At 44.9% G+C, this 27,156-nt stretch overlaps 2 protein-coding genes across 7 annotated transcripts in view; both read right to left on the reverse strand.

The window, feature by feature from the left end:
• Positions 1–27,156, reverse strand: part of LOC146058239 (uncharacterized) — a 92,813-nt gene that overhangs the window by 13,332 nt on the left and 52,325 nt on the right. For 2 of the 6 annotated variants that reach the window (XM_083170416.1, XM_083170413.1), the window contains one exon: positions 21,125–26,315. The exons of 1 other annotated variant lie outside the window; for it this stretch is intronic. In XM_083170416.1, the coding sequence (XP_083026542.1) occupies positions 25,522–26,315 (794 nt within the window). In that variant the 3' untranslated portion in view covers positions 21,125–25,521. Of the gene's footprint in view, positions 1–7,438; positions 8,539–12,835; positions 15,837–18,750; positions 20,099–21,124; positions 26,316–27,156 lie in introns of those variants that run through there. 3 more of the 6 variants (XM_083170418.1, XM_083170415.1, XM_083170417.1) reach the window with 3 other exon arrangements.
• LOC146058246 (uncharacterized) lies at positions 1,771–3,758 on the reverse strand. Its single transcript, XM_083170441.1, has one exon. It carries the CDS (start codon positions 3,704–3,706, stop codon positions 2,957–2,959), a length of 750 nt encoding a protein of 249 aa, XP_083026567.1. The 5' UTR covers positions 3,707–3,758; the 3' UTR covers positions 1,771–2,956.

Here is a 27,156-nt window from a genome sequence, read left to right on the forward strand (position 1 = left end):
ATATATATATATATATATATATATATATATATATATATATATGCCCTGGAGAAAACCCCATTCCACCCAGAGAAAGGGTCAGAAATGCATTGGTAATTTTGAGGACCTCTGAACATCTTTTGGACTTTCCTGTTCTACTAAATCCGGGAATGGATAAGGTGATTTCTTGGTGAGATCTTCCTATGGCTTTTATGCCCCTGTTGTTTTTACTTATTTTTTTTTGTATTCTCTTTATGTCATTTTAACCTCTACTGTATGGAATTTACCCCCAGTGTTTTACACTTTTTCATGTTGGAAATCTATTTTTGATAATCTTATTGGAATGTGGATGAGAGAACCAGCAAAACAAGCTCATCACTACCCCCTGGAGTAAAGAAACCTTTCAGTGAACACTATACCTGTTCTCAGGAGTTTTATTGACACTAAAGGACTTCGCACATAGGGCCTGATTCTGGTTCACTCGCAAAAGCAAATGGACAAAACCTTGTGCACTGCAGGTGGGGCAGATGTAACACGTGCAGAGAGTTACATTGGGGTGGGGTTTGTACTTCAAACTGATATCTAAATTGCAGTGTAAAAAGAAAGCTGTCAGTATTTACCCTGCACAGAAACAAAATAACACCTGAATCTAACTCTCTCTGCACGTGTTAGGTCAGCCTAATTTGCAGTGAACATGGTTTTGTCCATTAGAGAGAAAATTTGCTTCTGCAAGTAAACAAGACAGGCCCATACTGAATGCAGGTTCAAAAACTATAGTCTGTCTGGTAGCCTTTAAAGGAGTCTTTAAAGAAACCTTTATGTGAATGCATCTCACTTAAGTTATTGCTAAGACACATTGGATACTGCCATGGTTAATTGTCATATATATATATCTACGAAAATGGACAACATTCTCAAAGAATTTATATCAACTTTACTTGTGAAGACTGTAATTCTTTGTTTGGACTACTTTGGTTATGTTAATTGGAGTTTGGATGCTTGGAGTAATCTTTGGTGTTGGGGGTGCAGGTTGCATTATACCATTATTGTACTGATATCCACAGTTACACCTGTTCAGGGCCACATCTAGGGGGACTTAGGGGCAAGATGCCCAGGGTGGTGGATTTAAGGGGGTTACAGGGCTCCCTGAGCTAGCTGCTCCCCCCATGCTTGTCTAAGGGTCAATAGATGATTCAGAGTAGGGCAACTGCCTCTTGTAGCACAAAACATGGCACTCCATTTATCCGGACTGTGGTAGACTTTCCATTTTTTGACAATCAGTGCTTGCTGTGAGGATTTTAGGATGGATTGTAAAGTCTGCTGCAGTCTGGATAAATCAACTGCTGAGCAAAGCACATGTCTGTAGGGGAAGTGGGTTGCTGCCTGCTGGGACCAGCTCCCGGAACTTGCAGGCTGTGACACAGTGGGACAGATGTATTAAGCCTGGTGAAGTGATACAGTGGTGATAATGTGGAAGGTGGTAATGCAGCAGCCAGAGAGTGACCTTCTGCATTGTCACAGTTATTACTTCTACCCACAAAATGGCTGCTACCACTATGTGACAGCACAGAACACATATAAAGCAGGGTTGCCGACCCTCCCGAAATTTCCGGGAGTCTCCCGAAAATCGGGGCTCCCTCCCGGCCCCCCCGGAAGGGTGGGCAACCCTCCCGGATTCAGGGGGGACCCCCGCAGTCCCCCGGATCGCGGCATTAAAATGCTGCAATCCTCGGGTCTCAGAGGAGGGGGCGGAGCTAAAATGACACAATCGCGTCATTTTAGCCCCGCCCCCTCCACGGAGATCACTGAATTTGCTGGTTTATCAGCATTGGGGCGGGGCTTAGTGATGTCACGCTTAAGCCCCGCCCCCTGAGCGGCTACTGATTCTCTCCTCTCCGGGCTTCTCCCAGAGAGGAGAATGAGAAAGTCGGCAACCCTGATATAAAGAGGAAAGCACAGTAGCATAAGAATGTATGTTATTTGAACTCGCTTGGTACAAAGTTACATTCTATTTAATATTACACAACAGACTGAGCACAAATGCTGCTGTGTGACATCACCCGTCCTCTTTTGCGCAAATATTACATTTTTTAAAATCAAGACAAGATTTGTGGGGTGGCAACTGCTGCAAAGTCTGATGGTAGGTGGAAGGGGCTCAAATTAGTGGAAGGGGCGCAGTAAGGGTGGAAGGGTGCAGATTAGTGTATTACAGGACAGGATTAGTTACATAGTTACGTAGTAGGTAAGGCTGAAAAAAGACTTGCGTCCATCTAGTTCAACGTAGGTTGCTATAATAGATTATCCAATGCTGTATACTATGTTCTGATATTTTAGAGACATATTATAATTCTTATTTGTACCCATGGATGTTTTTAACCAGTGTTTGTCCAACCTTATTTTGAACGCATTCATTGTGTCGGCCGACACAACCTCACCAGGAAGAGAGTTCCAGAGTTTGACTGCTCTGACCGTAAAGACATTTCTTCTAGCTGAACAAAATCTTTTTTTCTTCTAATCTATACTCATTAAATGTATAATATCAGGGGGCGCGGATGGCATGTTTTGAGCACTGGGAGGGAGCGCAGCATTTTCTGCAAATGGTGAGCATCTGGCCCCATCCTATACTACTGATGTGTTCGCACTTTGTACCATTCAGTTCTTATGTTACAAGGAGATATTGACTCAAAATAATCACATTTAAACATGGAAGAGTCACAGAAGTAAAAAAGGAGCCACAATGTCCCGTTACCCAATAACACACAGACCAAAAAGTAATTAATGTGATGGTATCACTGTATCCACTGTGCGCATTATCAGATGTATCCATAACGAAGCACAGCGCCCTCTACAGTACGGAGGACCAGTCACACATAGCCCTGCACCTTATGATGCATTGGGAGGGAAAAGATGTCCAATTTTTCTTTTCCCCTAATTCTGTTAAACCAAGATTTGTTATGTACAGTATGTGACAGGCAGTTTATTCATCGAGACCGCTGTGAAGTCTCTGATGTCGATTGAGATTTGAGCCGTTAGAAAAGCAGCGACCGCACTGAGAACACACAAACGGCCTCTCCCCGGTGTGAGTGCGCTGGTGCTTGTCATGATCGGATCTCTGGACAAAGCATTTGTTGCATTCCATGCACTGAAACGGCTTCTCCCCGGTGTGAATACGCTGATGCATGACAAGGTTGGATTTCCGGGAAAAACATTTACTGCATTCCGTGCACTTAAACGACTTCTCACCAGAGTGAGTCTGTTGGTGCACAGTAAAGGCGGACCTGCAGGTAAAACATCTCCCGCACTCCAGACAGGAAAATGTCTTCTCCCCGTTGTAAGAGCGCAGGTGCGTCATAAGGCTGAATTTCCGGGCAAAACTTTTACCACATTCTAAACACTTAAATGGTTTCTCGCCAGAGTGAATCCGCTGGTGCTTAGTAAGGGCAGCCCTGCTGGTAAAACATCTCCCGCACTGCAGGCAGGAAAATGGCCTCTCCCGAGTGTGAGCTCTCTTATATGACAGAAGACTTGACCTGTGATGAATGGATTTTCCAGTGTGCTTGTCCTCGGTGTGACATTGCTGGTGGGCGGTAAGAGCCAGTTTGGAGCCGAATCGCACCCCGCAGATGGAACATATATACAGATTACTGGCGCTATGCGTTTGCTGATGAGTGACGAGGGCTGAATGATTAGGGAAACATTGCTGACACTCCGAGCACTGATGCGTCATCTCAGGATAGTGTGAGGAGGCGTGCGGACCTGTTGGGGACAAAAGTACTGAGATAAACCCTCTGTATATCAGCGGATGGGTCACATAATCGTCACGTTGAAAGTATTCAGTACCATGTACAACTGTCAAACATACATTAACCCTGTCATTCCCACATAACCTTGGAGTTTGTCTGGAACTATCAAGGGTACTGAGTATTTAAAATATAAATGAACTGTTGTACTGACATAACTCATCTCACATCAACACAATAGAAACAGCCATCATTACACTACTAGAAAATTGCTGAATCTGTCTCCTCCCCTCGCAGACAATAAGGTAAAAAACCAAGAAGAAAGGGACGGGACGGGGTTATGGCACTTCTGGGACAGAACAGATGTCTCCCTGCCTATTCCTATACTGCTGCCCATCTGTGGGTGTGTCATCCTGCCCCAGCTACAGGACCAGCAGTCCCAGCACTGGCAGATATAACAACTTGTGGGCGAGCCAACCATGGGCTAGAACAGGGGTGGCCAAACTACGGCCTGCGGGCCGGATGCGTCCAGCGCCCAGATCTTGACTGGCCCGAGGTGCCGCAGAGGACATGTTTTGCACTTCACATTGGGGCAGCCCAAAAAAGTAAGGGAAACAATAAACAATAAGAAGAAAACGTTTACGCCATACAAAGATAATGGGGATGAGGAGGCCTTCACTAAGTACAAAGAGAAAAAGAATTAAAAGTGAAATCAAAGCAGCTAAAATGGGAAAATGAAAAGCGAATAGCAAAACAAATCCTAATAAATACATCAATAGCAAAAGATTAATAAAAGAGAACATTGGCCCCTTAACCAACGTTAATGGAAATAGTATTAATGAGGATAAAGGTAAAGCAGAACCGTTAGATACATTTTTCTCATCTGTTTTTACTAGGGAGGAGCAGACCGTGAAATCTACAGGAACCACATATAGGAAGAACTCGCTAGAATTGAATAGAATTCGATACAGAGGAGAACCACAAGAGGCTTTGCAAAATCAAAACCAATATATCACCAGGTTCTAGTGGGATTCACTGATGGAACTAAGCGGTAATTCTAGTTGGCTCGCCTTCTAAAGCCACCCACCATGGTCCGCGCATCACTGCCTCTTTGCGAATGGGTTGGCGACCTCTCTTATGATTTTCCCCTGCTTGCAAATCTAAGTCAGTTTGGGCTGATCGGGTCCAAGAACTGGACATTACAGGATGCCAGGTACCCACCCTAGGCAGACAGCTTGCCCACCTGCGTTCGCATTGGGATGGCCATCGTTTTCCTGGATGCACCCAGCATTTTCATGGTTACGCACAGGAAACGCTGGGCATCCCCATGCAAACACCCCTGCCCGCCTCCATCCCGCTCCCCCTCCTGTGCGAGCACCATGGCGACTATCCCCACAGAAGCCCTGCAAGTGCACATATGCAAATATGCGCATGGCAGAGACACCGGTCCCGGATGCGAACACACCGGAGACCGGAGGAATTACAACTGAGGGCCTAAAGGTGCCCGCAAACTTGAAAGATCAATGCGCATAATTTGCCTTAACCTTTTGTCTGCCCTGGACAAAAGATTTCAGGCAAGCGCACAATTTCACCAAAGATTTATCTTAAGATCCGATGTGAGTTCCTATTGGTTTATTGCCAAATCTTCTGATCTCTTATGCAGCATGTATGATCAGATGACTTAGTAAAAGATCTGCGGCGCACACATCCGATCGTGATCGGCCGATCTCCGGACGATCTGCTGTAAAAATCGGTAAAATCGGCCGATCAGCAAAGAAATCGTTCTAGTGTGTGGGCACCTTAAGAGAGGAGTTGGTAAATACTCTGCATTACATTTTGATAAATCATTTTCATCTGGTAAGGTTCCAAAGGACTAGAGATTAGAGCAGTGGTAGCCAACCCTAGCCCTCGAGAGCTACCAACAGTTCACATTTTCCAGACAACCTAGCTGCTGCACAGCTGCACTCATTTATCACTGATACATTTTAAAAGATACACAGATGGAGCTAATTAGCTCACTTGTGATTCTGTGAGGAGACCTGCAAAACATGCACTGTTGGTAGCTCTCGAGGACTAGGGTTGGCTACCCAGGATTAGAGGAAGCAGTACAATTACTCAAAAAAAAAAAAGGAAAAAAGAGATGACCCAGCGAATTATAGCGAACATCGATCATGGAGAAATTATTTCAGGGAATATTAAGAGATGTATACAAGAATATGTAGAACTGCACAGTATAACCAGTAGTAACCAGCGTGGGATGGAAAGAATCATCTGTACCAAACTAACCGAATATGTTTTTACGATCAATAAAATGAAGGATTTGGGTCTAGCGGTAAAAATGTGTAGCTGGGTAAGAAACGGCCTGCAGGACAGAGAGCAGATGGTGCATTTTCTAGTTGGATACCAGTACTAAGTGGTGTCCCGCAGGGTTCAGGGCTAGGGCCTCTTTGGTTTAGGCTACAGAGGGATTTAAACAAACTAGATGAGTGGGCCGATAAATGGAACATGAGGTTCAATGTTGATAAATGTACGGTCACGCACCTTGGGAGACATAACCGGTGTGCTAACTCTATACTCTAAATGGAGTAGATTTAGGTAAACTAGAAATGGAAAAGGACCTAGGATACTAGTCTGTATAAGAAGGGGCAGGGGACAATGTAATTATGCCACTCCACAAGGCACTTGTTAGACCTCGCCTAGAATTTGGTGTGCAATTCTGGGCTCCGAGGTGGTGTTGGCAGACACAATGAATACATTTAAAATAAGGTTCAAAGTTGAAACAAAATAAATACAGTAATTCAAATGGGGATATCACATCTAGACCACACCCTCAAAACAGGTCCTGTAAGAGGTTGGACTTCATAGACGTACGTCTTTTTTCAAACTCAACTACTATGTTACAATGTAATGAAATACTGAGCATTGTACGCTACAAACAATTTTTTTCTCTATTCCCATATGACACCCTATGCACTCCATTACCCTTAGTCTGCGTGGTGTCTTGCTCTGTTGCCCTCTGGTGTGGTAGCTGGCCACTCTATAGGAATATACAGTAGTTGCTGGCGACACTCAGAGATGGATTAAAACGTGGTTTAAAACAGGTGAAACATTTAACCAGCATGCCTCGGTTGCACATAATCTGCTGTAAATACAATAAAATGTCAAGAACATCTGCAAATATACTCTGCCCGGGGAGAAGAAACGTTAAAACAGAGGAAAAAGAGAGGGTTTCGCTTAAATCCCTCGGGGCGAGTACAGCGGATTGTGTTTAACCGAGTCGTGCTGATTATTTATGCTGATTTATGTATATATTTTTCAGTGCATGATTCACTTGTTTGTTTGACTATTACCAAGGTTATATATATATATATAGTGAAATAATTGAGGCCACTCACCGGTCTTGCTTGAATAAAAGGTTTTTGGACTTTAAACCAACATACCAATAGACAATAAAGCGCAAGAGCCTTGAAACAGGTCTGAAGGCAGACCGAAACCTCGTCCCATGGCCCACTGTCAAGCACTGATCACTTTATTGTCTATTGGTATGTTGGATTAAAGTCTATCTATCTATCTATCTATCTATCGATATATATATACACACACACACATATACACACACACACCGATATTGGATAAGCGCCCGATACCCCCTTAGATTGAGGGCTATACGCTGAACCTGTAGTGTTCTAGGATATTTGTATTCCAATAAAAGGAAGCAGTGAAGTTCAATCCATTTATTAAAAAGGCTTTAATAAAATCCAATGCTTGTAATATAGTTCTCATGCAGAAGGAAGATCTTCAGCTCCTTCAGGAGTACATGAAAATGCAACCAACGCGTTTCGTTTATTAAAGACTTAATCAAGGGTTAAATATCTTTAGAGAGTGTATTTCCATCAGCCCAAGTGATTGTTTCACAAGAGGCAAAATACTATAGTCACAGACGTTTCACAATGCACTCCTGAGACAGGGTTATACATCTGACTTCCCTGGCAACAGAACAACCAAATCATAGAGAACACGTGGTCACAGGTGAGAGGTATTATATACAGGGGAGGGACACATAACTGGACACAAAGCCTTCTACAGGTGCAGGACTGAGGACTAAAACAATAGCCTGGCACCTTGAGATGCATTTGTCAGGAAAAAGATGTCTGCGTTTTTCCCAGTTCTTTAAGACAAGTCCTGTTATGTATGTGAGCGGCAGTTTAATCCCCTAGGCAGGTGCGAAGTCTCTGATGTCGATAGAGATTTGAGCTGTTAGAAAAGCAGCGGCCGCACTGAGAACACACAAACGGCCTCTCCCCGGTGTGGATCTGCTGGTGCTTGATATAATCGGATCTCTGGACAAAGTACCTGCTGCATTCCGTGCACTGAAACGGCTTCTCCCTGGTGTGCGTGCGCTGATGCCTCACAAGGTGGAATTTCCGTGAAAAACATTTGCCGCACTCTGTGCACATAAATGGCTTCTCGCCAGTGTGTATCTGCTGATGCCCAATAAGGGTGGATTTACGGAGAAAACATCTCCCGCACTCCTGGCATGAGAATGTCCTCTCCTGGCTTTGTGTCCTCTTCTGACGTGACCTCTGATGAAAGGATTTCCCACTGTCACAATAAAACAATCTGTCCTCGGTGTGACATCGCTGGTGGGCGGTAAGAGCCAATGTGGAGTTGAAAAACACTCCGCAGACCGAGCACCTATACAGATTACTGGCGCTATGCGTTTGCTGATGGGTGACGAGGGCTGAATGATTAGGGAAACATTGCTGACACTCCGAGCACTGATGCGTCATCTCAGGATAGTGTGAGGAGGCGTGCGGACCTGTTGGGGACAAAAGTACTGAGATAAACCCTCTGTACATCAGCGGATGGGTCGCGTCATCATGTGTGAGACATTCTGTGCAGTAATACATATGTACCATATATATATAGCAGATATATTTGGATGTATTCTGTACCATATACAATTGTTACTCAGAAGATAACCCTGTCATTCCCACATAACCTTGGAGTTTGTCTAGTTTACTGTGTGATTAAAACATAAAGGGACTGACATCTCACCCCACTCACATCAGCACAATGGACCAAGCCATCTTTCTTTTAACCTTTGAGAAATTTGATAAACTGGTCTCCTTCCCTCACAAAAACAACAAGAAGACTGGGACGAGACAATTTTAAGACAGAACAGATGTTGAGACTAGGGATGCCAATCCCAGGGGATTGTTTCAATCCCGGGATTGAAAAATGCTCAATCCCAGGATTCCCGGGATTGGCATCCCTAGTTTTGTCAGGCGTGTCCCATCCCCACCCCCACACCCGCCAACCCGCACATTTACTTACATTAGCGCGCGGGCGGCCGGGAGTGGGTTCGGAGGTGCACGGTCTCTCAGGGCACATGCACCTCCTACTTAGCAGGCAGCAGCCAGAGAAGAGGCAGGCCAGCGCACGAAGGGGAGTGGATGGGGTGGGTGCAGAAGAAGGGGCGGCAGCAGAGTGGGTGGTGTGGCCTGCACAGCGTGACCTTTCACGTTACACAGGCCAATCCCGGGATTCTGCCAATCCTGGGATTGGCCATCCTAGTGGAGACCGATGTCCATATTTACGTGACGTTTTTATATGGCACCTGAACCTGTCCAGAAAATGTCAGTACCCCCAGTTATTCCTGCAACTACCAGCCATCTGAGGATGAGATCACCCTGCCCCTCCTCCAGGACTAGCAGTCCCAGCTCTGGCAGATATAACAGCACCTGGAGGCAGCATTAGGACTGGATTTTGGAGTAATTCAGACGCTGCCCCCTTTAGACAGACCCCTAACTGATTACTATAATCAAGAGGCTGTCAAACAAATGAATGTCCAACTGGGGACTATATTTCCCCAATAGACATGAGATGAAAAAAATTGTTTTCATCACCAGGGAGTTGGCTGTTTCTGTATTAATGGATGATCTAAAAGAAGCTTTGAAATCGGACTACAGACTTCCATGTCCAATTGGAGAGGTGTCACTGTAGAAGCTCTATGGGAGTCTGCAGTAGAACACAATAAAAATATCTTTAAGGTAAAGGAAATGCAGGGGGGAAGGTTGATGGAGGTGAGTATCCAGGCACTCGAAGGTAAGGCCCCACAAACGAACCCCCAAATTTCCGAGGATTATAGGAGAAAGCAATTGAAGTGCTTCTTTTGCGGGAAAGAGGGGCATTACACAAAAAACTGTTGTAATGTAGTAATGCATTACAGACATAAGACCCCTAGACAAGAATACGAGCCACCGCGTTATCAAACACATAGATGGGAATATAACACACGTAAAAGGGATTCCCACCCACATAGAGGGGAAACGCAGAGATATCCTCCAAGGAATGACAGGCATGCTTCCAATATTCCCTCACACATAGTAGCTGGCAATGCTCTGTGGGGAGCAGGATACACACAATAAGGATCAGGCCACACCTGTATTCTGCAGCTGGTAAGACTGACTACTGGCCTCAAAGGCGAACCCGAGGTCATGGTCAGTGTAGCTGGTGTCAGACAACCATTTCTATTGGATACAGGATCAGCCAGATCTGTACTGACTTCTCCATTTGGATTAATGACCACGGGTAAAATGATTTCGGCTATGGAAGTAATGGGGACAGATGCAGCAATACCCTTTGAGTAGACCTGCAGAGATTATGATAGGGCCCTTGCAAACCAAACACTCGTTCCTGTTGGCTGCATCGGCCCGACTAATCTACTTGGCAGAGATTTGTTGAGTAAAATGTGGTGTGTCATATACTGTACCCCTGAGGGTGTGTTCTTAGATATCCATGACAACCATACATGTACAAGATATATTAGACACCCCTCAGAGGTTAAAGTTGGACACTACCATTATAGACACGTGTCCATTGCAGGTAGAGGAAATGATCTCGCAAATACTGGGTTCCCTTTGGACCAAAGATGGAAAGGTCACTGGATTGATGGCTAATGTAGCCCCAGTAGTTGTTACTTAAGGGGCATAAATAAGATAGTTGAGTGTCAATTCCCCATAGTGACCAATCCAGCTGCCATTCTCATGCAAATCTCGTCTACTTCCACCTACTTTACTGTAATTGACCCACTCTACACACTGACATCACAAAACTGATGACATTTAATGCATTAGATATGCAACAACTTATTGAAATGCAAGATTTGTGTTCCCTGCAGGAGAAGGCTGTCTGGAAGGTGAAGGGGTATGGTCAGGAGTCCTCAGGACACTGGTGAGATGGACAAGGTAAGCATGTGGAACCCAGGGCATATCTCCCAAGCTGAAGCGGCACATGGTCTGACTCATCTGGGCAAGGACGGTATGTGCAAACTGGTAAGAGCCAATGGAGCGCACCATGGTTCTCTTCTCAGGCAGACAAGAAAGCAATGTCATGTCTTGAGGATGAAGATTGGCAAAACAATACCAACTGAACCATCCCATATCCCGCATACAGACAGACCCTTTCAGGTAATACAAATTAATTTTATATATTTACCCCCCTGTAGAAATTTGAAATATGTTTTGGTGTGCACTGATGTGTTTTCAAACTGGGTAGAGGCATTCCCTGCAGCCACAAACACTGATGTATTTACTGTGCGGGAATTTGTGTATAGATATGGTATCCATAAAATTATTGAAAGTGATAGGGGTACCCATTTTACAGGTTTTTTTACAGAAAAAGTTTTTTCAGGAATAGTAAACTTCACACTCCCGACCGACTCCAAGCTAGTGCTAAGGTGTAGAGGATGAATGTCACTATTAAGAACAAGCTAAGCAAAGTGATGGCTGAAACTGGATTGTTGTGGCCATCACCCTTTGAAATTATTTTTGGACGACAGCCCCATGCAATGATAGACCCCAAAAAAGATTTAAAATGCAACAACGAATTGACTGAAATATTTGGTTAGGATGAGCCAGCAATTGAGAATCAACAAATACATTTGAAACTGGCAATTCCTGACCTGCCAAACAGTAACTATCTTGAAATTGAATCTGGGGACTGACGTGTGATGATTTGAAATTTTGCCACACTCACGTTGCCTAATAGACAGATAGGGGGGGACCATACCAAGTCTTGCTGACCAGCACAACATCATTAAAGGTTGCCGAGAGAGAGATTTGGGTCCATTCTTCCCACTGCAAGAAAGTCGCTGACCCGGAGAAAACTCATGTGAAAGAGAGAGGTGGATAAAACCTGGAGAACCTATTACGGGAAAACTGAAAATCAGCTTATCTCTGTTGGATTATACCTGAGCATGGCATACGGAAAGCATTTCATACCCCCTTTTTCAGAGATGGAAGCAAAAGATTTTGATTACAGCTCTATTTTTGACAGAGACACTTTGGGCCTTATTCTGGTCGGTGCGGACGGAGCCGAATATGTGGGCAGGACCGTGAGTCCTAAACCCCGCCTTCCGTACAGATCGCTCACTCCGTCCGAATGCGGTAAGCCGCTGACCGCACGGATTTCTCACGGATACACCTCCTCCATCTCTTGGAACCTCCCCCATCATTCGATGGTCGCAGACCATCGAATGCAGGACCGAGTGGTCCGCCAGCTCCCGCAACCTCAGACCACATGGGCATTTCTCCATGCAAAAGCAGGGATCTGGGCGGGCAGCTGACATCCGGCAATGTCATATGTCCGTCCCCTACACGTGCGTCACGGCCGCATTACCATAAGTACGCCCAGCGTTTTCATGGGAGCGCCCATGAAACGTGGGGTGTAAACATATGGTAATGTGCCCAAACAGCCCTTCACGCCCCTCTTCACCCCCTGTTTGTAGTGTACACATTTCATGCGGAATTTGGACGTGCGTTCCGTTCGCACATGCACAGAGACGCCTCTGCACATGCGCAGACACAAAACATCGGCGGCACAAATGCACGCAAACATTACCGCACCAACCAGAATAAGGGCCTTTGTTTTCGTGAGGGGCCCCGAGAAGTCGAGCATAGATCTGGAATGGGTTCTGATGAGAATGATGGCTTAGTAGATTCCCAGAAGCAGCCTATCACTTTGGTCAAAGCTGCTATAAGTAAGAGATCTGGTAGTCACGGAGCTTGAGCATTGTGAATGCGGCAGATCTAATATATTTATTTACAGTTTCTTATATAGCACAGCATATTCCGTTGCACTTTACAATTGGAAACAACAGTCATAAAACAAACTTGGTAGATATAAACCGACATGGAGGTAGTAGGGCCCATCTGTAGAGACAGCACTGTGATAAGATTGCAAATGAATTTCATGAACTGTCCCTTTCACCATCTTTTTGTGTTTCCTCCCTTTCCACGGAAGCCACAGCCCGGACCCAACATCAGTGCACCATGACACAGGTATATGTATACATTTTTAATCATCCTGAACTGACATTTTAAAAATGTAAATAATGTATCAAAATGATTTATTAATGTTGTTATTAATGTTTGTTAGTGATTAATATTAGTTATGATTAGTTTTAGTGATAGTTTAATACACTGTCAAAGGGTGGACTGTGGAAGGTGAAAATATTATAGCCACATGTATCAGAGTGGCCTCTGTGTGGTTGTGTACCAACCGTGTGTGCGCAAACCCGGACGCTGCGTACATTGGCTTGTGAAGCCCTGCGTATTAGCACGTGGTGTGAGTAAATACGGTAATATTCAGAAATGCACAGAATTGCCACAAAATCACTTTCTAATAACACATTCATATAGTGTATCCCCCCCACTCCCGGTCCATCAACTTATCTGCAGACACTTTGCATTTGGGAAATAATACCTATATCTGCACTGCTTTTAAGTTTAAATATATTTTGTATGCTTCTATTGTTAACGACAAACAAGACTCATTTGTCGTATCAATAAGATACTTGTCTGTCATTGTATATACTATAGGTCAGAACAAACTAAGAATACAATACACCATACAAAAAATCCAAGAATAGGCAAATGCCTGATTGTGTAATCAAACAATTTAGAATGTTGTCTGCCAAGACCTTTAAGTGATTTAAGAAGCTGACATCCAAATGTACATTGGTATAAGACATTGAGAATATGTAATAATAGTAATATTTCAAATGTATAAAATACATTTCCTCCTACATATAGTCTTCAGCCATCTGGCCAGCGAGTCACAAGGCATGCTGGGATGTGTAGATTTACAACAGCTGGAGGGCCACAGGTTGGATATATCTGGTTTATAGCATCATTCCCTGCATTGGGAGGTACCGCAATTTTTTCCGCACAGCACGAAGAAGTGACTTTTCTAGATCCTTTATAGTGGATATCGGGCCTCATCCTACACTACTGAAGTGTGCGCAATTTGTTTCTGCCTCCTGTTGTAGCCTAGGAGGTGATGAACCAAAGTAATTACTACATAAATACACACAAAGGTCACAGAAGTAACAGACACCGTCCCGATGTCCCATCACTCTCATACCCAATGTAACACAGAAGGTGATAATGCAGCAGCCAGAGAGTGACCTTCTGCATTGTCACAGTTATTACTTCTACCCACAAAATGGCTGCCACCCCTATGTGACGGCACAGAAGGCATATAAAGAGGAAAGCACAGTAGCATAAGAATGTATGTTATTTGAACTCACTTGGTACAAAGTTACATTCTATTTAATATTACAACAGACTGAGCACAAATGCTGCTGTGTGACATCACACGTTCTCTTTTGCGCAAATATTACATTTTTGAAAATCAGGACAAGATTTGTGGGGTGGCAACTTCTGCAAAGTCTGATGGTAGGTGGAAGGGGTGCAGATTAGTGGAAGGGGCGCAGTAAGGGTGGAAGGGGCGCAGATTAGTGGAAGGGGCGCAGTAAGGGTGGAAGGGGTGCAGATTAGTGTATTACAGGACGCTGTTAAATGTATAATATCAGGGGGCGTGGATGCCATGTTTTGAGCACTGGGAGTGAGCGCAGCATTTTCTGCTCAGCAAGGGGACACGACTTCTGCAAATGGTGAGCATCTGGCCCCATCCTATACTACTGATGTGTTCGCACTTTGTACCATCCAGTTGTTATTTTCCAAGGAGATGATGACCCAAAATAATCACATTTAAACATGGAAGAGTCACAGAAGTGAAACAAACAGTCACCATGTCCCGTTACCCAATATCACACAGACCAAAAAGTAATTAATGTGATGGTATCACTGTATCCACTGTGCGCAATATCGGATGGATCCATAATGGAGCACAGTGCCCTCTACAGGATGGAGGACCAGTCACACATAGCCCTGCACCTTATGATGCATTGGGAGGGAAAAGATGATCACTTTTTCTTTTCCCCTAAGTCTATTAAAACCGGACTTGTTATGTACAGTATGTGAAAGGCAGTTTATTCATCGAGACCGCTGTGAAGTCTCTGATGTCGATTGAGATTTGAGACGTTAGAAAAGCAGCGACCGCACTGAGAACACACAAACGGCCTCTCCCCGGTGTGAGTGCGCTGGTGCTTGTCGTGATCGGATCTCTGGACAAAGCACTTGCTGCATTCCATGCACTGAAACGGTTTCTCCCCGGTGTGAATACGCTGATGCATGACAAGGTTGAATTTCCGGGAAAAACATTTGCCACATTCCGTGCACTTAAACGACTTCTCACCATAGTGAGTCTGTTGGTGCACAGTAAAGGCGGACCTGCAGGTAAAACATCTCCCACACTCCAGACAGGAAAATGTCTTCTCTCCGTTGTAAGAGCGCAGGTGCGTCATAAGGCTGAATTTCCAGGCAAAACTTTTACCACATTCTAAACACTTAAATGGTTTCTCACCAGAGTGAATCCGCTGGTGCTTAGTAAGGGCAGCCCTGCTGGTAAAACATCTCCCGCACTGCAGGCAGGAAAATGGCCTCTCCCGAGTGTGAGCTCTTTTATATGACAGAAGACTTGACCTGTCATGAAAGGATTTTCCAGTGTGCTTGTCCTCGGTGTGAGATCGCTGGTGGGCGGTAAGAGCCAGTTTGGAGCTGACACACACCCCGCAGACCGAGCACTTATACAGATTACTGGCGCTATGCGTTTGCTGATGGGTGACGAGGGCTGAATGATTAGGGAAACATTGCTGACACTCCGAGCACTGATGCGTCATCTCAAGATAGTGTGAGGAGGCGTGCGGACCTGTTGGGGACAAAAGTACTGATATAAACCCTCTGTACATCAGCGGATGGGTCGCGTCATCATGTGTGACACATTCTGTGCAGTTATACACATGCACCATATAGATATATCATATGTTGAATGTATTTAATACCATGTACAACTGTCAAACATACATTAACCCCATCATTCCCACATAACCTTGGAGTTTGTCTGGAACTATATAGGGTACTGATTATTTAAAATATAAATTAACTGTTGTACTGACATAACTCATCTCACATCAACACAATGGAAACAGCCATCATTCTTCTTTTAACACTACTAGAAAATTGCTGAATCTGTCTCCTCCCCTCGCAGACAATAAGGTAAAAAATCAAGAAGAAAGGGACGGGGTTATGGCACTTCTGGGACAGAACCGACGTCTCCCTGACTATTCCTATACTGCTGCCCATCTGTGGGTGTGTCATCCTGCCCCACCTACAGGACCAGCAGTCCCAGCACTGGCAGATATAACATGTGGGTGACCCAACTATGGGCTAGAACAGAGGTGGCAAAACTACAGCCTGCGACTAGATCTTGACTGGCCCGCGGTGCCGCTGGATCTCGACTACCATGTGGTGCCGCTGAGGACATGTTTTGCACTACACATGGGGGCAGCCCAAAAAAGTAAGGGAAGCAATAAACAATAAGAAGAAAACGTTTACACCATACAAAGATAACGGGGATGAGGAGGCCTTCACTAAGTACAAAGAGAAAAAGAAGTAAAAGTGAAATCGAAGCAGCTAAAATGCGAAAATGAAAAGCGAATAGCCGCTGAAAGTGAAACAAATCCTAATAAATACATCAATAGCAAAATATTAATAAAATATCTCCCATCTCGACCACTCCGCTCTGCACAAGATCTGCGTCTCTCTTCTGCACGGATCACTAGCTCCCATTTACTATTACAGGACTTTCATCGGCTGCTCCCACCCCATGGAATGCCCTTCCATGCACAATAAGACTCTCCACTAGTTTCCAAACTTTCAAGGGTTCCCTGAAAACTCACCTCTTCAGGCAAGCCTATCATATTTATATACCACACGCATAACCCTCTGAGGCACTTATGTATTACATATAGCTTCCCTTCAGGACCTGTAACTTGGTGGGACTGCTATGCTATTACTGGTGCCTGTCCTTGTGTTTCCCTCCTATATCCCTATAGATTGTAAGCTTGCAGCAGGGCCCTCCTGCCTCCACGTCTGTCTGTTGTTACCCAGTTTGTCTTATCACTGTCTACTATTGTAAAGCATAACGGAATCTGCTGCGCTATATAAGATACTATAAATAAATAAATGAGAACATTGGCCCCTTAACCAATATTAATGGAAATAGTATTAATGAGGATTTTAACTATCCAGACATCGACTGAAATAATTAGACAAGTACTTCAGCTACAAGTGGGGGATTTCTAAACTTACCGAAGGACCAGTTCATTACACAATCGGTAGAAGCACCTATTCGCAACGTGGCCAGACTTTTTGAAAAGTCTTATTGATGAAACGCGTTGGGCGCTGCCTACTACCTCCTCCTATAAAGAAGATAAGCAACTTTTTACCTTTTGATTGCTATTACTGCTAATCTTGTTAATTCATTTTGTATTACTGGTTGCTATATTTAATTTGACATATGTAATCCTCCACAGCTCTCCAGGTTTTATACCAAAATAATACTAATAATTTTGGTAATAATACTCTGTGCACTTACTTTTCTTATATTCAATACTGACTCTGGTTTGTGACATAATGGTCTGGGGGCCTTGAAACAGGTCTGAAGACAGACTGAAATGTCGTCCCATGCACTGTCATGCACTGAGCACTTTATTGTCTATTGGTATATTGGATTAAAGTCCTAAAACTTTTTCTTCAATCAAGACCAGTGAGTGTCCTCAATTATTTCGCTATATACTGGATGGACTGGGTCTCTGGGACATATGAGATGACACCCCGGCAGCTATATTCATTGGTGGAGAGTGTCAGCCAGTGAACCCCGAAACATAAAAACCAGAGGATGGCACTCGTACCAGATGATTCCTCAGGTGTGGGCTAGAAATACCACAAGGTGTTATATCTACCACCCCACGGCAATCAGCCTTTCTACAGTGGGATATCAGCACACCACATCGCGCTCTGTGTCCTCCACGCCGGGAAACTTCTCCTCTGTGGAATCAGGACATGCCAGACACCGCGTGGAACATGGATAGCGTCACACAGCCACGCCCCAAACGCGTTTCGTCATAGAGACTTCGTCAGTGGGCTGGCTTGTGTGCCACTCACCGCTATCCTTATCCCTCGTACAGCCAATCAGCTAGTTCATCTACTTTGAAAAGCCGGGTGCCGGTTATATCAAACTCACAGTGTTGTTAAACCAGCGGACATATGACCATACAAAGCCCCTAATACAACTAGTTAAATAAGATTATAAAAAAAAAAAATTATAACTAAAAGTTGGAGAAAGGCTGATTGCTGGTGCCGTGGAGCATAAAACCTTGTGGTATTTCTTGCCCACACCTGAGGAATCATCTGGTACGAGTATGAAGATTTCTGTTTGAATATAAAAAAAACGTACTACACTATGAGGTGCCCCCTTTGTTTTTCCATTTTCACAGAATTGTAATACCCGCTGGACACGGGTCTTTGTTACATTGGGGAGTGACGGTCCAACTAATGTGACCAGAGTGTAGAGAACCTGGCACAGTAGAAACTCCAAAGGACTGTTTTAAGAGGATTTTTTCTGTGGCAGAAGCTGCAAAAAAACAACAATAATGCATAAGCGCCCCAATACCCCCTTAGATTGAGGGTGATACGCTGAACCTGTAGTGTTCTTGGATATTTGTATTCCAATAAAATGAAGCAGTGAAGTCCAATCCATGTATTAAAAAGTATTTAATAAAATCCAATGCTTGTAACATAGGGCCTTATTCTAGTTCAAAATCCTTCTTAGATGGACAAAACCATGTGCACTGCAGGTGGGGCAGATGTAACATGTGCAGAGAAAATTAGATTTGGGTGAGTTATTTTGTTTCTGTGCAGGGTAAATACTGACTGCTTTATTTCTACACTGCAATATAGATCTCACTTTGAAGAAAAACCCCAGCCAAATCTAATTCTCTCTGCACATGTTACATCTGCACCCCTGCAGTGCACCTGGTTTTTGTCAGAAAGAGTGAACCAAGAGTGAACCAAAATAACCCCCATAGTTCTCATGCAGAAGGAAGATCTTCAGCTCCATAAGGAGCACCACATGAAAATGCAACCAATGCGTTTAGTTTATTAAAGACTTCATCAGGGATAAAATATCTTCAAAGCGCGACTTTTCATCAACCCAAGTGATTGTTTCACAAGAGGCAAAATACTATAGTCACAGACGTTTCACAATGCGCTCCCGAGACAGGGTTATACAGACTTCCCTGGCAACAGAACAACCAAATCATAGAGAACACGTGGTCACAGGTGAGAGGTATTATATACAGGGGGGGACACATAACTGGACACAAAGCCTTCTACATGTGCAGGACTGAGGACTAAAACAATAGCCTGGCACCTTGAGATGCATTTGTCAGGAAAAAGAGGTCTGCGTTTTTCCCAGTTCGTTAAGACAAGTCCTGTTATGTATGTGAGGGGCAGTTTAATCCCCTAGGCAGGTGCGAAGTCTCTGATGTCGATTGAGATTTGAGCTGTCAGAAAAGCAGCGGCCGCACTGAGAACACACAAATGGCCTCTCCCCGGTGTGGATCCGCTGGTGCTTGATATAATCGGACCTCTGGACAAAGTACCTGCTGCATTCCGTGCACTGAAACGGCTTCTCCCCGGTGTGCGTGCGCTGATGCCTTACAAGGTGGAATTTCCGTGAAAAACATCTGCCACACTCTGTGCACATAAATGGCTTCTCGCCAGTGTGTATCTGCTGATGCCCAATAAGGGTGGATTTACGGAGAAAACATCTCCCGCACTCCTGGCATGAAAATGTCCTCTCCCGGCTTTGTGTCCTCTTCTGACGTGACCTCTGATGAAAGGATTTCCCACTGTCACAATAAAACAATCTGTCCTGTGTGTGACATCGCTGGTGGGCGGTAAGAGCCAATGAGGAATTGAAAAACACTCCGCAGAACGAGCACCGATACAGATTACTGGCGCTATGCGTTTGCTGATGGGTGACGAGGGCTGAATGATTAGAGAAACATTGCTGACACTCCGAGCACTGATGCGTCATCTCAGGATAGTGTGAGGAGGCGTGCGGACCTGTTGGGGACAAAAGTACTGAGATAAACCCTCTGTACATCAGCGGATGGGTTGCGTCATCATGTGTGAGACATTTTGTGTTCTTATACATATGTACCATATAGATAGCAGATATATTTGGATGTATTCGTACCATACACAGTTGTTACTCAGAAGATAACCCTGTCATTCCCACATAACCTTGGCGTTTGTCTAGTTTACGGTGTGTTTAAAACATAAAGGGACTGACATCTCACCCCCACTCACATCAGCACAATGGACCCAGCCATCTTTCTTTTAAACTTTTAGAAATTTGATGAACCAGTCTCCTTCCCTCACAACAAAAACAACCAGAAGACTGGGACGAGACAATTTTAGGACAGAACAGATGTGAGACGATGTCCACATTTACCTGACATTTGTAGATGGCACCTGAACCTGTCCAGAAAATGACGGTGCCCCCAGTTATTCCTGCAACTACCAACCATCTGGGGAACAGATCACCCTGCCCCTCCTCAAAGACTAGCAGTCCCAGCTCTGGCACCTGGATTAGAGCGGAGGCAGCATTAGGAATGGATTTTGGGAGTAATTCAGACGCTGCCACGCAAGATTGTGTGCAAATGTATGTGCCAAACTGTGAATCACTGCCCGTGAAACCAGTGCCTGTGGTAATTTCAATGGAATTACTGCCACCAGCCAGAGTACAAACTTTAGGTTGATTTCAAATCATTGATGGTTTATGGCCGATGTTGAATACTTTTACTATCGATGGGGGAGAACCAGATGACTCCGCCCCCCAACACCCATGAAACCCTGGTCTGACGTTCTGATCAATCAAAGAAAATGTATGAGCATCGATAAGTAAAACTATGCATAGTCATCCATCAAATAGTTTATTACTAATCGATGGTTGGTTGCAGTATCACCATCGATGGCGACTACACTGATGGCCATCCAAAACTCTGACTCCCACCTGTACACAGAATATTAATAATGGTAACAGCTCTCAAGAACTGGGTTGGAAAACAACGTAAATCAGAGCTAAAATTGAGATTATTTCATTTAATTTAAGTCGAACACTTCAAAGTTTATGTTACAGAAAAAAAAGTTACAAGATATAATGGTATAAAGTCACACACGTAAATACAATTTCAAGAAAATAAAAATAGGGAAATAAGACAAAGTTCCGATCACATAGACAGGCTTGAACATTGGCGGAAGTGAGGACACTCCCTTGTAGATACGGAACATTCTGATCCTCTGATCTCATGAAAATGAACAATGATCATTGAGGGGCAATGTAGTGATACCGCTGACATTACACTCATCCCTCCCACCTTTTTGTTAACCAGGTCAGTGCTGGACACTGGCCACACTATTGAATTTACCCTCACCCCCAAGCAATGTTAATTTAGTGTATAGGGAAGGAAGGGGGGGATTAGGCGCAAGACAGTGTGGCGTAATGTGAATAAGGAGCAATACAGTGTGGTCTAATGTGAATAAGGAGCAATACAGTGTGGTGTAATGTGACTAAGGAGCAATACAGTGTGGTGTAATGTGAATAAGGAGCAATGGGTCATAGGTGGAACTAGCAACAGTGCTACAGGCCACCACCAAAATATTGCCTAGGCCAGCGGTTTTCAAACTGTGGGTCCAGACCCCAAAGTGGGTCCTGACCACCTCAGCATGGGGTCACAACTCTATGTCGCTGACCATCAGGCAAATGTGTTTGTGGAGGGGGGACGGTATAACTCATTAAATAAACACCCCCTGCTTCTTACTTCCATCTAGGGATGCCAATCCCGGGCAATTTTTTTAATCCCGGGAATCGGGATTGAAAAATGCTCAATACCGGGATCCTGGGATAGGCATGCCTAAAAGAAAATTGCCCCTGTGCCCCACACTGACTGAGTTTTGGGGAGGGGGCAGGTGTGGAGACAGGCGGCGGGTATGACATGTGGGTGGCCTGGCAGGGCCACACACTTACTTTTGGGGTGCGGTGGAAGCAGGTGGCATCGGCACGGAGGCAGGCGGCTTCGGCGAGGATTCTGGTGGCTGGAGGAGGCCCAGCGGCGGTGCAGTGCAACGGCCTGCGCAGCGTGACCTGTGACCTAATCACACTGCACAGGCCACACGCCGGGCATCCCAGACATTTTGTGGCCAAATCCCAGGATCCCGCCGATCCCGAGATTGGCCACCCTACTTCCTTCCCCCTGTCACCCTTTTCCATGCCCATTACCCACTGCCTCACTGTCGCAATAGTGGTCACTTCCCTTCACTGACCACACATGTGGTGGCCAATCAGCAGTAACTTGCTGGGGTCCTGTAATAATTTTTATTGTCTGATGGGGTCGCAGAGCAAAATAGTTTGAGCACACCTGGCCTAGGCCATCATATTAACTAGGGCCGGGCTCTGAGGGCAGTCATGTTTGAGCAGTATGCCGGTCTTGCTTGAAGTGCAGACCTGGCCTGTTTTTATTTTCAGATATCAGCTCTGATAAGGGTCCCACCAGCTCTGGGTAATTCACATTCCTTTGAACTCTGGGCTATTAACATCACCCTTTGTCATGTAAAGACATTTTCAATACCCAACCTTTTTTGATACATGGATTCCTAAGATAACATAGAAACATAGAATTTGACGGCAGATAAGAACCATTTGGCCCATCCAGTCTGCCCCTACATGGTTAATACAGTTTTTATGGACCCAGAGGAAGGACGGACCATATACTTTCATGAGGCTTCCTCTGCTTGACTTCAAAGGAAGCTGGACTGACTACTCTGACACAAAGAATTTTCACATCCCAACACAGAGGGCAGTACATGTTATTTAACAATACAATCACATTTGGAGTTATGCAGATTCTGACATTAGAATGGGATCTGATCACTACACCCCCTTTGGCCGTCTATCCCGGCATAGAGGAAATCAGCACCTTCCTAACACTAACTGGAATACATCTGTCCTCCTAAATAGACCTTCAATGTGTCACAAATTGTCATCGGTGTGGACGCGCTTGGCCCAACAAATCGCTGCTCATTTCAACGTCTATGATAGTGTTCCCTCTAAGCTTCTTTTGCAGGGTGCCGCACCCTGCCCGTTTTTAAAACCTTAAAATGCACCCTGCCCTTTTTGTGTGCGCCCTTACGCTGCTCCCCCCCCACCGCGCTGACATGCTGCCGCAAACTTTCGGTGTATGCCATCATGTGTAATGGGCATTATGGTGTGTGTTATACTGTGCAATGGGCATTACAGTGTGTGGTATAATGTGTAAGAGGCATTACAGTGCGTGGTATGATGTGTAATTATCATTACAACAAAATATGTAATGGGCATAGCAAAGTATGACAATGTTTCATGGGTGTAATCCTTTTTTTTTTCTAATGTAAATTTCTAATATAATATGTGCCCTCCCGATTAAAAAAAAGTGTCCTGCCAGGTGGTCAGCACCCTGCCATAAAAAAAAAATCCTAGAGTAAACATTATATCATGTCATCATCAAAGGTAGCGTACCAAACCCAAACCTGTTTTGTGACATGATGTTATCTCTGTATACACTGACAAGTTGGTCATGAATTTAAACTGGTAATATGCTCATCACTTCAGCAGGTGAAAATATGAACGACTCGTCATGCTGGATATGGCTTCATTGTTCAATGTGTAGACATGATGAACGATAAGGCCATGGCAGCAGCAGTGGCAACTCCCGCTCCCCACCCTCCACCCGATGGCAGACGGAGACAGAGGCCAGCAGCAGGCAGGTTTGTAAATCCCATCTTAAAGGAATCAGTGGCCACCCATTGATATGAATGGGAGTTTTAAAACCTTTGGCCCCTGCTGGATGTCTGTCAGTGGTGGGAGCGCGGCTGCACCAGGTCACCCCTAATCATGGCAACACTGAACGATTAAGTGTCCAGGTGTCTGGATGTTTCACACCGTGAGGTGTTGTACGTGGAGCGACGGGAATCGGCGTGGGTCCCAGCAGTAGAGGTGGAAGCCGTGATCCGGGCGGAAGTGACGACGGCAATGTGGAGAGCAGGAGTCAGGAACAAGTCAGGCAGGGTCTGGCGGAAGTTTAGCAACGCGTTTCGTCTCCTGGATACCGGAGACTTTTTCAAGCTGACTTGTTCTTGACTCCTGCCCTCACTGCTCTCCACATTGCCGTCATCACAGCTTCCACCGCTACTGCTGCGACCCACGCCGATTCCCGGCGCTCCACGTGCAACACCTCACGGTGTGAACCATCCAGACACCTGGACACCCAACGAGTCAGCGCAGCCACCAGCACCGTGCTCTGTGTGACACACAGCAAGTCCACCTCTGCCCGCACATGAAGGTGCATTCCATCAGGACTTCTGAACAAGGGTGAGCAATTAACCCCTGCACTTGTAATTTCAACTTGTACCAACACGTAAGCACAGCAGTGAAACATACATCTACCTATTGCTGGAATTGAAATATTTACATGTCAGCCCAGTTACTAATTAAGGCTTTCGCTTGACTTTACTAACAAACTTGCTTATTTCAAGCTACTAACTGCTCATTTCACCAAGCGGCTTATTCTATGTGGATTGCATCTCCCATTTCCCCCCAACTATATATATATTCCAGCTGGGACGCCAGCACGAGTCAGGAACCAAGTCTAGCCTTTTATACTTTTCAGATATATTGTCTGTTTTAAGATTGTATATATGTTTGTTTGTCCATTATATTCCAATTTCAGTTTTTGTACCCCCCTATACGGTTTTTAAATTTTCTGTTTTCAAATATTTTACCATATTTCAACAGCGTGTCCTACATCATTGTGCTCAGCGTGAGATTACTATTTCTTACACCAAATTTATTACCTTGGTTATAGCGCAGTGTGTACCCCCATACACATCCCAGCATGCCTTGCCACAGTTTTGCAAATAGGGAATGCTAAAACTATGACAAGGCATGCTGGGATGTGTAGTTTCACAACAGCTGGAGGGCCGCAGGTTGGATATACCTGGTTTACAGCATCATTCCCTGCATTGGGAGGTACTGCAATTTTTCCCACATGGCTAGAGGATGTGACTATTTTAGATCCTTTGACATAGTGGATATCGGTTCTTATCGTACACTACTGATGTGTGCGCACTTTGCATCTTCCTGTTGTTCTAGCCTAGGAGGTGATGAACCAAAGTAATCACTACATAAATACACACAAAGGTCACAGAAGTAACAGACACTGTCCCGAAGTCCCGTCACTCTCATGCCCAATATAACACAGACCAAGAAGTAATTCATGTGATGGTATCACTGTATCCACTATGTACATTATTATATGGATCCATAACTGGGCACAGCGCCCTCTTTAGGACGGAGGACCAAACAACACAGCCCTGCTCCTGCATTGGGTGGGAAATGATGTCCATTTTTCCCCCCAGTTTGTCAAAACAATGTGCATATGACAGGCAGATTATTCATCCAGACTGGTGTGAACAGTCAGATGTTGACCAAGATGTGCTTTATTAGGAAAGCAGAGGCCACAGTGAGAACACACAAACGGTCGCTCCCCGCTGTGAGTGCGCTGATGCCTGATGAGGTCGGATCTCTGTACAAAGCTCTTGCCACATTCTGGGCACTGATACGGCCGCTCTCCGGTGTGCGTGCGCTGATGCATGACCAGGGTGCCTTTCCGGACAAAACATTTGCCGCAATCCGTGCACATAAACGGCTTCTCACCAGAGTGAATTTGCTGATGCACATTAAGGGCAGACTTGCTGGTAAAACATTTCCCACACTCCAGGCATGAAAACGGCCTCTCTACGGAGGGAGTGCGCTGATGTTTGGCAAGGGTTGATCTTGTGACAAAGCACTTGCCATATTCTGTGCACTGATAAGGTTTCACGCCAGTGTGTAGTCGCTGGTGCATAGTAAGGGTAAACCTTCTGGTAAAACATCTCCCGCACTCCAGGCATGAAAACGGCCTCTCCCCGGTGTGAGTCCTTTTATGATACAGGAGACGGGACCTCTGATGAAAGGATTTTCCACAATAAGAACATTTAAACAATCTGTCCTCGGTGTGATATCGCTGGTGGGCGGTAAGAGCCAATTTGGTGCTGAAACTAACTCCGCAGACGGAGCATATATACAGATTACTGGCGCTATGCGTTTGCTGATGGGTGACGAGGGCTGAATGATTAGGGAAACGTTGCTGACACTCCGAGCACTGATGCGTCATCTCAGGATAGTGTGAGGAGGCGTGCGGACCTGTTGGGGACAAAAGTACTGAGATAAAGCCTCTGTACATCAGCGGATGGGTCGCGGCATCATGATCAATAAACTCTGCCTATCATTGAATTTATTCAGTACCGTACACAGTTGTTGAACTTGTATAGAGCAGTCTAGTTTACAAGGAATTTTAAACATAAATGGATTGTTGTACGGACAATGTCACAGTAGATGCAGCCATTGTTCTCTTTTTCATGACTGGGTGTAAATACTAACAATTGTGTTTTGCGGAGATCATTGACTAGACCGTTACAAAAGACAAAAACAGGAAGGTTGTATTGAATCAAACTTCCAAAATGAGATTGTCACGCAAATACGGTTCAATACACAAACAACCAAACTTATTTGTTTAATAGAAAATAATACAACAAAGACCTTTACTAAGAACCGTCTTCATAAACAAGGTGCAAACCCGGGGGCAGAATACACTTTTCAAATAGACATCCGTATCAGACAAACTAGATGGGATCTCCCTGGCCAAAGCATTAACACTTCTGACTAGTCTACTTATGCCGGGTATTCCTGGAAAGGGGGGGGTCCCCTTCCTGGAAAAGGGGGGGGGGTCCCCTCCCTCTCTTGTGTACCCATGGGGATGTGGGAGCAGGGTTGATGGCATTTTAGAAAAATTTAGATAAGAACTAATGTTGCCATTTACAGTGAGGGGACTGCAAGTCTCAGCAAACCTCCCCCACATGCTGCTACTTAGAGAATCACAAGTACCAGCATGCGTGACATTAAGGGCACGCTGGTAGCTATAGTCTGCCTGTAAAAGAAACATGGACAAAGCAAACGTTTAATACATACACTTGCACACTACTCA

This window comes from Crinia signifera, chromosome 2 (genome assembly GCF_055691185.1).
Source record: "Crinia signifera chromosome 2, ASM5569118v1, whole genome shotgun sequence".
In the NCBI taxonomy this organism is placed as follows: domain Eukaryota; kingdom Metazoa; phylum Chordata; class Amphibia; order Anura; family Myobatrachidae; genus Crinia; species Crinia signifera.

Excerpts from the sequence above, each read along its gene's own strand:
- LOC146058246 (XM_083170441.1), bottom strand. The coding sequence starts at position 3,706 with ATGACGCATCAGTGCTCGGAGTGTCAGCAATGTTTCCCTAATCATTCA.